This window comes from Pinus tabuliformis, chromosome X (genome assembly GCF_031772625.1).
Source record: "Pinus tabuliformis cultivar Carrire ecotype Pingquan chromosome X, CPIR1, whole genome shotgun sequence".
Classification (NCBI taxonomy): Eukaryota; Viridiplantae; Streptophyta; class Pinopsida; order Pinales; family Pinaceae; genus Pinus; species Pinus tabuliformis.
In genome coordinates this window covers 759,189,831-759,204,349 of record NC_142308.1, presented here as the reverse complement: position 1 = coordinate 759,204,349, position 14,519 = coordinate 759,189,831, and the positions used below count along the sequence as shown (strand labels likewise).

The 14,519-nt window shown below is 37.0% G+C and overlaps 1 protein-coding gene across 1 annotated transcript in view; it reads right to left on the bottom strand.

The window, feature by feature from the left end:
* LOC149142080 (uncharacterized) overlaps positions 1–11,650 on the bottom strand; it is a 37,916-nt gene extending 26,266 nt beyond the window's left edge. Inside the window, exon 1 of the mRNA XM_089451397.1 lies at positions 11,491–11,650. Within this exon, the coding sequence (XP_089307523.1) occupies positions 11,491–11,650 (160 nt within the window). The remainder of the gene's footprint in view (positions 1–11,490) is intronic.
* Positions 11,651–14,519: the final 2,869 nt, after the last annotated feature.

The following is a 14,519-nucleotide window of genomic DNA, read 5'->3' as shown; positions in this document are numbered from 1 at the left end:
AATATCTGGGTCATATTGTATCTCGTGAAGGAGTTAAGGTAGACCCTAGCAAAATTAAAGCCATTAAGGAATGGAAAATCCCCACATCCATAAAGCATCTGCGAGGATTTCTCGGGTTGACAGGGTATTATCGCAAGTTTGTTAAGAATTATGGGAGAATAGCAGCAACTCTAACAACATTATTGAATAAAAATGCATTTTCATGGACTCCAGAAGCAACAAAGGCCTTCGAACATCTTAAAGAGGCAATGTGCCAAGCACCGGTCTTAGCTACACCGGACTTCACAAAAACCTTTATTATGGAATGTGATGCTTCAGGAAATGGAATTGGTGTTGTTTTAATGCAAGATGAAAGACCCATTGCTTTTGAAAGTCATCCAATCAAAGGAAAGTTTTTACACAAAGCTATTTATGAGAAGGAAATGTTGGCAATACTACATGCACTTAAGAAATGGTGACCCTACCCAATGGGAAGACACTTCAAGGTAAAAATGGATCATGATAGCCTTAAATACTTTTTAGAAAAAAGATTATCCTCTGAAGAGCAAAAAAAGTGGGTCACAAAGATGTTGGGTTATGACTTTGAAATCATCTACAAAAAAGGGAAGCAAAATGTGGTGGCAGATGCACTCTCAAGAAAGGATGAGGATTGTGGAAGCATTGTTGTGCGCCATTTCTATTGTCCAACCAGATTGGATAAACGAAGCAAGGGAGGAATGGAAGAATGATGAAGAAGTGTGGGCACTTATTCGAAAGTGGCAACAAGACTCCAGTACATCTGATACATTTAGCTGGAAAAATGATTCGTTACGGTACAAAGATCGCTTATACCTCTGTAAGAATTCCCAACTCAAGCAAAAGATTCTTATGGAATTGCACACTTCTCCCTTAGGAGGGCACTCAAGATTTTTAAGAACTTACCATAGGGTTAAGAAGGAATTTTTCTGGGATGGCCTTAAATCGGATAGTCAAAAGTTTGTGGCGAAATGTTTAGTTTTCCAACAAAATAAAGTTGAAACAATTAAGACCCCTGGTCTATTACAACCTTTACCCATTCCAAGCCAACTTTGGGAGGAGGTTTCAATGGATTTTATCATAGGTTTACCCAAGTCTGAGAGAAAGAGTGTCATCATGGTGGTAGTTGATAGACTTACCAAGTATGCACACTTTTGTGCATTATCACATCCATTTAAAGCGAGTACAGTTTCTACTGCATTTATGGAAACAATTCAAAAGCTACATGGAAACCCAAAGATTATTGTAAGTGACAGAGATCCCATTTTCACTGAAAATTTTTGGACAGAATTATTTTCTTGTCTCGATACTCAGTTAACTCATAGCTCATCTTATCATCCTCAATCTGATGGGCAAACTGAGATAGTAAACAAATGTTTGGAAGGATATCTTCATTGCTTTGTATCTGATAAACAAACACAATGGGTCAAATGGTTGCCTCTAGTTGAATGGTGGTATAACACTTCCTTCCATACAGCAACAAAAATGACCCCATTTATGGCACTTTATGGATATCAGCCACCATCCATCACATCATATTTAAGAGAAAATTCTAAGGTTCAAGCAGTGGAACATCACATCGAGCATCAAAAACAAGTCCTCCAACTCTTAAAGGATAACCTCATGTTAGCGCATAATAGAATGAAACAACAGGCATATCAACATCGCAGCGAAAGAAGTTTTGATGTAGGTGATTGGGTATTCCTACGGCTACAACCATATAAACAAATGTCCCTCAAGCAAGCTAAGAAGGATAATAAATTATCACCAAAGTATTATGGTCCATACAAGGTGTTTCAAAAGATTGGTACTATGGCATACAAATTGGAGCTTCCTGCAGCTTCTCGAGTGCACCCAGTTTTCCATGTTTCATGTTTAAATAAGGTTATAGGCGAAAAGCTCCCAGCTCAAACAATATTGCCAGAACTTGACGAGGAAGGAAAAATTATATTGGAACCGGAAGCAGTCACAGAAACAAGAACTCGACAGCTACGAAATCGATCAATTTCGGAGTATCTCATCAAGTGGAAGAACTTATCCACTGAAGATTCCACATGGGAGGATGAGAATTTTATACAGAAGCATCCAGAACTACTCAAGCGTTGAGGACAACACTTTTTTGAAGGAGAGGGGCATGTTAGGTCCCTATAATACTAGGGATTACCCCATTACTATTGTAGTTGTATCCCTTATTAATATTGTTGTGCCCCTATTGTCCCCATATTATTATTATTGTGCCCCATAGAATCCCTTTATTGTTATTTTTGTGCCTTTATATTATTATTGTTAGGTCAGCTGGGTTATATTGTGACTCCTTAGACTCCTATATATAGAAAGGAGGTTTTTTCATTGGACAAGTCCGTTTGGGTGATGATAAACCCTGTAAAATTGTTGGAATGGGTAAGGTTCTTGTAAAATACCAGAATGGAAACCAATGGCTACTAAAGGAGGTAAGGCATGTTCCGGATCTGAAGAAACATCTGATTTCAACAGGGCAATTTGGCAGTGAAGGTTGTGTGACAACTTTCACAGATAAAGCTTGGAAGATCACCAAAGGAGCCCTGGTAATAGCAAAAGGTGAAAAGGTTGGTACATTGTATTTATGTAATGGTATTTCTAACTTTGTTAATGCTTTGACTTCCAAAGGATAAGATGCAGTATTATGGCATCATAGGCTCGAACACATGAGTGAGTGTCGTGGCGGAAAAAGTCGTTTGTGCGGACACAACTGACCTCCCTAGGAGTCTAAACTCTCTAGCGACAAACAAGACAAAATGGAGTGATCTTTCTCTAAATATACCTTTTAAAACATGAAAACTACAAGTGTTTAGGCTTACCTTATTCCAAAACGCGGTTGTTGTAGTCCGTCCTTGCCGATCCGGATGAGCTCCTCCTTCAAGTCAATTCCTGCAACCACAAACAATCAAACAATTACCAAGCACTTGCATTTCATATAATAAAACATATATTTAACATGCAAACCAAGGAACACATGAAATAACTCATTAACACAAGCTATTGAGAAAAATAAACCAGTTTGTATTAATAACGAAACAAAGAAACTCTTACAACCTGGCCTTGGTGTTGTGCAAGTTCCTCCCAGGGTCCATCAAGGGTTTTCCTCTACTTTGACAAAGCTCACCCACTTCCAAGTAGAATCAAGCAAAGACAATCTCTCCTCACAAGGTTCTAAATGGGAGTCCTAATTCCTGCAGCATTTACCCAAAGAAAATGTATAGCTCCAACCTCCCCTCCTTCTGGCTCAATGCCTTTATTTATAGTGCTGTAAAGAGGTTATTCAGGTCCACCATCAATGGGATAATCCCCCTCTTTGGGTGGGATAGCTCCCTTATTGATGGGATAAGTTCCTCCTTAATAGGGATACATGAACCAACTGGAGGCGCATCCATTTCATCAAACCGACCTCTAGAAAGTTCTAGAAGTAACCACAAGTAACTTTTTTAAGATGAAACTTGCGCATTTTGCCTTTTACAGAAGGACGCACCTGTCCCTTAACATACAGAGCGTCCAAGGACGCAGCCTTTGTGAACATTGTGAGCGTCCCCGCAGGTAAGGCTTGAGAGAACCTGCGTCCCCAGAGATAAACACATTTTTTACAAGACTTTCTCTCTTCTTTGAGTTTGAGATGGATAGCAGAGGCATAAGACTTGCCTAAGAGGGTAGCATGACTGTTGATTGAGCCATACTAACTGTAAATAGTCATGGTGACATTTTTTAGTGTAACAGTGAGAAGGGGATGAAGATTCTTCAATCAAGGAATTTGTTGTCGGGTTTGAAGAATGTTGATTTGGACTTATGTGAGAATTGTGTTTTTGCAAAACAAAAGAGAGTTAGATTTCTCAGAGTTGGGAAAGAAAAGAAGAGCGAAAAATTAGAGCTTGTGCATACAGATGTATGGGGACCTGCTCAGGTATCATCTCTTGGTGGCTCTCATTATTATGTTACTTTTATTGATGATTCAACTAGAAAAACTTGGATTTATTGTATTCAGAATAAATCTGGTGTATTTGATACTTTCAAGAAATGGAAAGCTTTGGTTGAGATTGAGACAGGAAAGAAATTGAAGTGTCTCAGATCAGAAAATGGAGGTGAATATTGCAGCAAAGAGTTTGATAGGTATTGTTCAGAGCATGGAATTCACAGAGAGAAGACAGTTCTAAGAACACCACAAGAAAATGGTGTGTCAAAAAGGATGAACAGAACAATCATGGAGCATGCAAGGTGCATGAGATTGCATGCAGGATTGCCTTTACAATTTTGGGCAGATGCTGTAGATACTGTTGTTTATCTAATAAACAGAGGGCCTTCAAGTTCCTTGGATGGTGTCATTCCAGAGGAAGCATGGATAGGTAAAAAGGTAAACTACTCCTTTTTAAAGCCTTTTGGTTGTGAGGCCTTTGTCCATATTAATAAAGAAAATAGAACAAAGTTTGAGGCAAAATCAAAGAAATGTACCTTTATTGGATATGGTGTTAATGATTTTGGTTATCGCTTATATGATTATGAAAATCACAATATCATTAGGAACAAAGATGTAATATTCAATGACAAGGTCTTGTATAAGAATCAGTTGCAGGAAAAGAAACGGGAAAAATAAAACAAGGAATACATAGTTCTTAATGGGATCATTGAAAAAGTAAAGGTGCCAGAAAATAATAATAATCAACAACCACCACAATAGCAACTTGCACCCCAAACACCTGAAAGTGGTGTTAGAAGATCTACCAGGATAAGTATACCCCTTGAATGATACTCTCCTTCATTATATTATTTATTGTTGACTGATTCTCGTGAACCCGAATGTTATGAAGAAGCAATGCAGGTTGAAAGCAGGAAGAAATGGGAGCTAACCATGGAAGAAGAGATGGACTCCTTAATGCATAACCAAACTTGGGACTTGGTCAGGTTGCATGCAGGTAAAACTACTTGCAGAATAAATGGGTTTACAGGCTGAAGGAAGAAGATGGAGGAAAACAGAGGTACAAAGCTAGACTTGTGGTGAAGGGATTTGCACAGAAGAAAGGTATTGATTTTGATGAAATATTTTCTCCTGTTGTTAAAATGACTTCAATCAGAACTATTTTAATTCTAGTAGCAGTTGAAGATTTGCATCTTGAGCAATTAGATGTAAAGACAACCTTTCTCCATGGGGATTTGGATGAAGAGATATATATGCAGCAGCCACAAGGATATGAGATAAAAGGCAAGGAGAAACTAGTGTGTAGGTTGAAGAAGAGCTTGTATGGCTTAAAATAGGCTCCAAGGCAGTGGTATCTAAAATTTGACAAGTTTATGTCTGAACAAGGTTATACTAGATGTCACTCTGATCATTGTGTTTATCTAAAAAAGCAAAATGATGGCAGATATATTATATTGTTATTGTATGTAGATGACATGCTTGTTGCAGGGTCTAACATGTAGGAAATAAATGTGCTCAAAAGAAAATTGGCAAATTCATTTGCAATGAAGGATTTGGGAGCTGCAAAACAAATCCTTGGTATGAGAATAACTAGAGACAGGAAAAATCACAAATTAACATTGTCTCAGAATGAGTACATACAAAAGGTGTTGAAAAGATTTAATATGCACAATGCAAAACTAGTTAGTACACCTTTTGCTAGCCATTTCAAACTTAGTAAGGAGATGTGCCTAAAGACCCATGAAGACATGGATTATATGTCTAAAGTTCCATATGCATCAGCAATTGGAAGCTTAATGTATGCAATGGTCTGCACAAGGCCTAATATTGCACATGCAGTGGGAGTTGTAAGCAGGTACATGAACAATCCAGGAAAAGAACATTGGATCGTAGCGAAATGGATTCTCAGATATTTGAGAGGTACCACAAATTAAGCATTATGCTTTGGTGGTTCAAAAATTTCTCTACAGGGATATGTTGATGTAGATATGGCAGGTGACAGAGATAATAGGAGGAGCACTACAGGATATGTATTTACTGTAGGTGGAACAGCTGTCAGTTGGGTTTCAAAAATCCAAAGTGTTGTTGCACTTTCAACAACAGAAGCAGAGTATGTTGCTGCTACAGAGGCTGGCAAAGAAATGATTTGGTCACAAAGGTTTATGGATGAATTAGGTAAGAAGCATGATATGGGCACGTTATATAGTGATAGCCAAAGTGCCATTCATCTTGCAAAGAACTCAGCATTTCATTCCAGGACTAAACAAATACAGCTCAAGTACCATTTCATATGATCAATGTTGGAAGATGGAGAGTTGAAGCTGGAAAAGAGACACACTAGCCAGAATCCTGCAGATATGCTAACAAAAGTTGTAACCGGGGATAAACTAATAATATGCTCAGTTTCAATTGGTCTTCAAGGATTACGATGAAGATGAGAAACAACCAGGTCCAAAGAGGAGTCATTGTCCAGCAAATGAAGCAGTAGTGGAGTTGCTACAATCATTCTCCAAGTGGGATATTGTTGGGTGTGTAGCATGATTATTTAGAGGTCTTTGTTTCAGCCGGATGTATACCCCAGGAAGATTGTACACCCCTCCACACAGGGGGTATACCCCAGGAAGATTGTACACCCCTCCACACATGGGGTGTGGGGGTCCAGGGGGGTTAATCCCCCCCGACTGGGGGGTCCCAGGGCCAGCGGTCCCCCAATAGGAGTTTCGGGGGCAGCGCCCCCGAAGATAAAAACAAATGTAAAATTTCCTTGTAAAAGTATAGTAATTTCTAGTCAATCTGGGCCATTCATTAGGCGGATGATCTGACGGTAGAATTTATGTTTAGTCTAGGGTTTTTTTCCCTAGAAGGCAACCCCTCTCTTTGTATGAGGATATTGTATTGAGGCTGTGTAATAGATGTGTATTCTCCGAATGACAAACAGAGAGGTGAGACTGTGAGAGAAAACAGAGGATTATAGTGGATCTGTTGTAGGTTGTGTCTCTTCATTTTGCTGGATAATAGAAAGGAAGGACTGGCTATTTGGGGTGTATGTAGCCCAAACTAGGTGAACCACGTATATCTGTGTCTCTCTTGTTTTATGTGTTTTCTGTGTTTATATTTTTGCAATAGTTTATGTGTTCCATTGCTCTGTAATATATAATTTTCTAACATAGAGATCCGGAGGATCTTCCTTCTTTTGCTTCTTTACTTCTTCTTTCATCTCTTGATTTATGTGAGCTTCTTCCCTCTTCCTTTTATTATTTTTGTCATTCTTAAGCTTAGGATAATCCCTTTTGTAGTGTCCATATTCTTGGCATCCAAAACATTGGATCTTGGACATGCCTTTATTGTTTGTTCTTTGTGGACCAAACTTGCCAAATTTACCCTTTCTTTTGGCAATGGTAGCGAATGCTTGTTCCTTTGATCCCACATCTTCTTTTGCCTTAAGTCTGTTTTCCTTTGTTCTACATAGAGACCACATTTCATTGAGAGTGGTTGCTTCCTTCTCGGAATAAATGCTAGATGTGAAGTTTCCCCACTCCTCAGGTAGAGCATTGAGTACAACAATTGTCATCTCTCTGTCAGACATGACTTCCCCAAGTTCTTGAAGTTGATCTCTCATTTCAGAGATTTTCATGAAGTAGGGAGATATTCCTTCCTTTTTTATCTTCATCTTGTATAATTCATTCCTCAAATATATTACTTCGCTGGTGGTGGATACCAAGAATAGCTCTACTAGCTTATCATAAATTTCTTTCGATGTCTAAAACTTGGAGACACGGGGAATGAGAGAGTCTTTGATTGATTCTATCAGAATCATTTGAGTTCTTTTCTCATCCTTATTTTCTTGTCTAAGGCTTCAGTCTGCTCCTTATTAGGGATAGCGATATTCCATTTGACATGCTCTAGGAGTTCATATTCCTTGAGTAGTAGATTAGTCCTCTTATTTCACGCAAGAAAGTTATTGGTCCCTACCAATTTATTGCTTTCCTTGCAAAAATACATTGATGTATATTCAGAAGGGGACATGTACTTACTTTATAGATTTTGAGATGTAATAGAATTGTTTCCTCCTTGCAAGCTTGGTTTCTTGTCCTCTCTGGATATTGATGCTCTTCAAGTTGCCTTCTTCAAGTGGACTTGCTTGATGATGAGATTTGCTTGATGACTTGTAGCTTGATGTAGGTCCTGCTCCAATCTACTCTTCTTTATAGGTACCTTTATGTAATGCTCTTGTTCTAGGTTTGTAGACCTCCTTGGTGAATGATGGATTGTAGACCCTTCTTGTCCTTGAAGTGATTGAGACTTCTAGGCTTGATGCTTCAACTTTGTAAATGCTTCTCCTTGATGAGTATTCTTGAGTTTCCCTTTCCTTGATGTGTCTCCTTACCTCTAATAACATGTTAGAGAATCTAGGGAAAAGTAGTGTAAAGTGCTTATTCGTTGCTCGACAACAATTTGTGATGTACTTTTACAATTTATCTTCTTCTTCTTATTAGTGTGTGTGTTTCATCAAAGTGCTACCAAAACAAAATAGCAAGAACACAGTTTGGCTCTCTGCCAGGGACAAACCCTCTCCACTCTTAAGAGGGAAACCCTTTGTAATATTTTTCTTATTGAAGCTTCTTAGTTGAACAACTGCCAAACCCTAGACCCTTGACTATAGGATCCTCCAAGCACAAGTCAAATCCTTCCTCTTTCTACACTATATCTTCCAGCACATGGACCTCTGTCTTCCGACACTTCTGCTCTTTAGTACTTCACCCTTTTCTGTTGCTTGTCTAAATTAGAAAACCTTAGAATATTAGGGCTTCTCTACTTTGCTATAAGGAGGACCTTCTTCACTTTCCTTTGAGACCTTGTAGACCTTGTTATACTTTCAAGTGGCGTCTCTCAATATGTTGCCTTTATCTGTTGTCAAGTCTACAATAGTCAACTTCTAAAATCTTCACACACGTGGACAGGAACCCTAAAACAATCCTCCTTTCTTCACCTTCTTTTCCTTGATTCTTCGTTGGATGGGGGAGGCCTTGTAGGCCTAATTACTAGCCCAAACCATGAAAAATATGCTACTGCACTTTCACTGCTGATCTTGCCGCAAAATGTCATTATTTCTTTGCACATGTGACTGTTTTCTTCCCTATAAAATAGTCATGTAACTTCGTTGTCCTTCGTCCTTTCTTCGTTGTCCTTGTAACCCTTTTCCTGACTTATCTTCGTCCCTTTTTAGTCTTATATTGTATGCGTATTTCAGAGTGCGATTGTGTGTTATCTTTTGGAGTGGACAACCTCTATAAATAGAGGATTGCCCCTCCAATTAAGCCGACTTGACTGGCTCCCTTTAGGCCAACTTACAGTTTGCATTATAATTCAACTTTTATCTATCGTATTGTTCCTTGGAGACCACGTTGATGCTAGGAGAGGATTTGACCATGCTTAGAGGTGTTCCCTTGACCGTGTATGATGTTATACATGATGTAACATGCCCTCAAAGGGTCTTATCATAATCACATTTTGACTTTGACTCTCTAGAAGCACTTCAAAATGTGCTTGACCTATTTTCAATGAGCAAGAAACTCATTCACAAATAATACAAAAATAATTTCTCTTTTCTTTAATAAGTACAAATATCAAAATTAAATTTATGAAGACCTAGCCTAGTTACATTTCCTTCAACACTTTTCCCCTATCATATGTTTTGAACAACCAATATCAATTAACCATTCATTTTTCTTGCATTAGGTTATAAGAGAAAGACTACATGTTTCTTCTTTCAGTTTCCATACTTTTGGAGGAGAATTGGAATCTTGATTTGTCTCCTTTGGAGCAATCATCCTGCAATATTTCGCTATATGTCCAAAGTTATTGCACTTGTAACATTATACTTCACTACTCAATAAACAAAAGTTGTTGTAACTCCATTTAGAATCTTCATGAGGCCTTTGATGTAGCTTCTATTTGGGTAGCTTTCATAATTTGATATGTTTCTAGCATAAGCATTTCAATTTACAACTTTATGCCTAGAATTGTTGCAAGAGTAACATACACCAAGAAAAATGGTTTGGTACCTAAGACAAGAGGGTCTTCTAGGAAGTGTAGATCTCCAAAAATCTTCCTGTTGGGCATTATTTCTAGGTTGTTGCTTCATGGACATCCTTTGATCCTTAGGTAAGGGTGCGTGTTCCAGATTATTTATTGGTTCTTAAAATCAACATTTTTTTTTTGCTCATCCTTATTTCTTGTTATGGAGCTTGATCCTCTAACAAAGGTTGTCTTATATCCTAGTCATGTCTTTTCATCACATGACCTTTGACTATTGATGATTTCATCCTACACTTTAGAGTTGTTCATGAAGTTTTGTTGGACATCCTTCTTCTATGATTCCTTTTGGGGAGAAATTATCTTTTCTTCTAAACTTTCTTGTGTTTTGGTACTCTCTTCCTATTCCTTGTTAAGTGTTTCTTTAATCTTTTGTGTTTCTTCTAATTGAACTTTTATATTTCTGAATAACTTTTTAGAGTCTTCGAGCTTTTTCTTGAGATCATCAGAGTCTTCCTCTAGCTTATCTAGTTCCTTTTGCAACTTCTTAACATTCTTCCTTTCTACCTTCAGTTCTTCAAGGGAACTAATGAATTCCTTCTCTAGATCGACTACTCATTCCACATATTTTTCATTCTTAGAGGCATCTTGATTTTCAAATGCCATTAAGAATACCTATTCTAAGTCACTATCACTATCACTTTCTTAGTTAGATGAGGAACTATCTTCTTTTGAGTAGAAATTTTTCTTAGACATCTTGTTTTTACCTTATTTCCAATTCCCTCTCTAATTTTTCTTCTTCTTGGGTGCCTCTTCTTCATCATTATCAGAGCATTTTATATAGGGAAATTTTGCAATGAAATGAACAATTCTTCCACAATTAAAACATTTTAAGGGGATCTTGCCTTTGTACTTGCATGTTCCATTTTTTTAGTTTCCTCGCGAGGTTGGTTATTTCTTCATGTGAATCGTCATTGCAAGTTTGATTGGGCTTCTATTTTTATTCCTGCTTGTTTTTACTTGTCTTCATTAAGGCCTTGAATGTGTCTTCTATTTTAGATGAATCTCCTTGTTCAATCCTCATTTCATAAGCTATAAGAATCCCATGTAGTTCGTTCATACTGACATTGACTAAGTTTGGTCTATCTTCTAGAAGAGAAACCTTAGAATTAAATCTTGTTGGAATATATATTAGAACCTTTCAAACAATAACATTTTTGTTCAATGGTTCTCCCAATCCTTCCAGGTCATTTGTAGGTTCATCTACTCGAAGAAAATAATTTGCAATGTTCTCATCTTCTCTCATCCTTTCTCAAATTGTGCTCTAAAAGTTTGAAGTTTTTCCTGTTTGACCTTCTTGTCTCCCACAAATTTGTTCTGAAGCTTGCCATAAATATCCTTAGCGGTTTTACAACCCATTACCTTAACATATATAGATTTAGAGGGTCCACTCAAAATGACATTCTTAGCTTTAGCATCATTCTCGACACATTTCTTACCTGCTTCATCTGTGGGAGGAGAGGTCGATGCATTGTAACCATTTTCGAAGACGCTCCAAATATCATACCCTTGTGCAAGTATATATATCTGCATCCTTCCACTCCATAGTGCATAGTTTTTCCCATTAAACAATGAAAATCCATTCTTGGTATACTCCATGATCACCCTTCAATGATTATACTGCTTGTATAGGGACTGACTTTGATACTAAGAGGGGGTGAATTAATATTTCTTATTACAATCAATAAATTATTAATTTTCAAAGCATTAGAAATTAACACATCATAAGAACAATGCATAAGATATTTTTAGGTGGAAACCCTTCCACGAGAAAAACCACCGAACACTTTTCTAATATTTTAGGAGTAAAAAAATGCTTCAGCTCCAACTGAAAGGGAAGCTCCAACTCCCCGGTACTCTAGAAAATCATTGAAGTTTATCAAGCAACACTAACTCCTGAAAGGATGCTCCTACACCCTAATTTTACCAGCTTCTAATGGAAGGCCACTCCAATGCCCTGAAAGCTCCAACTTGCCCTAGCACCACCCTTCCACCCTAAAGTGTTTTCAAGCTCCAATGATGTAGGATCATTAGAGATTTCAAGCCTCTAAGTTTTCAATGTGAAAAGCTTCAAAAAAGGGTGTTTATTTTTTAGAATAATTTATATTCTTCTATGTAAATAAATTGTATTTTCTAAGTTGACATATTTTATGATTTTAGAACTAGATGAGTCATAGTTTTAGAAAAGTCATTAATAGGAAAGATTTTATGCATAAGGAAAAAGAAAATCTTCCTTATAAAGCATGAGGGATTCTAGGGATAGATTGAGTGATTTTAGAATTTAGAAAAATATGATTTAGGGAGTGATTTTAGGATTTAGGAGAATCTTATTTATGGAGTGGTTTATGGGTGATTTATGGAGTGATTTTAGGATTTAGAAAAATCTATGATGTTTCTAAATTATATCTATTGTAAGCCTATGGGAAATAAAAGAAGACAATAGGTGTGAGGAAAGGAAAAAATTGTCAAATGAATGTAGAATTGGGCCAAGAGAGGAAGAAATTTTTTGGGTATTTGTGTATGTATAGATTTTAGTTAATGAAATAGAGTTTCATACTTTCTGTGAATGAATTATGTACATGCATGATCGCTTGAATAATTCTAGTTTGTGTGAAATCTAGAATTAATATGAATTTGAGTCTCTGAATGGTTGTGTTCTTTAAATACAATTGAATAGCAAAGTTGGGTAGAATTCCATTTGGAATTCCAGCTAGATCAAGCTTGAATTTGGGTAGAATCCATAAAGATTCCAAATTCTATAAAATTATTTATGACATAGAAGTGGAGCTTGCAGGAAAAGTTGAATTTTCTTACATCAACTGGTATTTGAGCAAGGATATGCTCTTTGGGAAACATAGATCTGAGTGAGAAGGTTTTTGCAAGAACATAGTACATAGAACCTTATGCAAAGGATGGAAGAACAGATCTTTTGAGATCTGATGGGTTATTGGTCTTGTGTTTTTTTTACAATTAATTAATGTGCAGGTAGTATCCATTACAACAGTAAAGTTATGACAAAGGGAGGAGGAGCATACAAAGCTCTCAAGTGAATAAATTTGTGACAAAACCATAACAACAAATTAGCATTGTTGAAGAGAAAGAGGACATGCGAAAGTTCTCAATGAGTAAGGTATATGCAACAACCAAGACAGCAAGGAGTGCTTAGAAAGAAGGTTCAAGTGAAGTGAACCATTCGCCATGTTTAGAGGAGATATCTTGGTGACGTGTTGGCTAAATTTCAACTCACTAGTGGATAAGGATGTTGAAGAATATAACTAGTGTCGATCTTCATAATTGTACTTAAGTCATGTATTTATCAAAAGAAAGAAAAATAAATTTTATTATTAAAGAAATTGACTTATTAAAGCATGGGTTTCATGTTTAGGTCAATTGTTTATAGGTCAAAGCCTTCATTGCAGGATTCTAGGGTTTATGTCAAGTGTCATTGTCCATGTCATAACGTAAAAAACCCTTCTTGGGATTTGTTTTTCAAGAAAGAAAAAATATTTTATTGTAAAATAGGTCTTCTAGGTCTCCTCCACCAAGTCGGCCTCAACAAGGGAATTCGACCTCACAAACTCACTCTATATTGGAGCAACTCGACCTCATTTGAATCACTCACTCAACAAGTTCGAATTGTAGTAGTTGGAAGTAGTAAAGGGTGTGAATTTCAAGGAAGAAGAAGGAAATGGCTAGCGAAGGAGAAGGAAGTATTTATATAACTAAGGAAGTTGAAATTCTCTCTCTCTTGTCTTACACGTATGAAGAAACTGAAGCTGTAGGGCAGCCAAAATTGTAGCCTTGAAGCTGAGCCGAAATTCTGATGCAATAGGATTGAAATCTGTCATTGATTCAGTATTGATGTAGTATTGAAGCAACGTCGATGCAATATCGATGCAATTGATCTTTTAAGTTTGGAGGAACAGTTGAAATGTTGACTTGGTGGAGGAGAAAGGTCTTTGGGTCTAGGGTCTTGGTCTGTGTCATTTTGAATCTACTGAAGGAATATTTCTTTGACTGGGTTTTCCCCTATATATGGGTTTAGCCCTAACTGAGTGCCTACATTTGGTGTCCATTAATATTTGTGTCCTGCTTTTGGTAATTGCTTGATGCAATAAAGATAAAGGAAGAACATAAAGAATTTAATAAAAACACTAAGATTTCACAAGTAATTATCGACATAAGAAAATATTTATGCCTTTTTTATTTTCTAACATGGTATCAGAACTAAGGTGAAGAAGAAGGAAAAAGGAAAACTAAAGATTTGTTGAAAGAAGAGATTTAATAAAAGGATTTTCAAGAAAAGGGCCACAAAGGGTAGAAGATAGTAATATGTCAAACTCAATGAAGGGAGAAAAGAAACTAGAAGGAGCTTCCAACTACAAGGCCTAGAAAAACAAGATAGATCTCATCCTCGAAAAGAACAAAGTTCTAGATCTTGTTCAAGGAAAAATCAAGAAGTCTATAG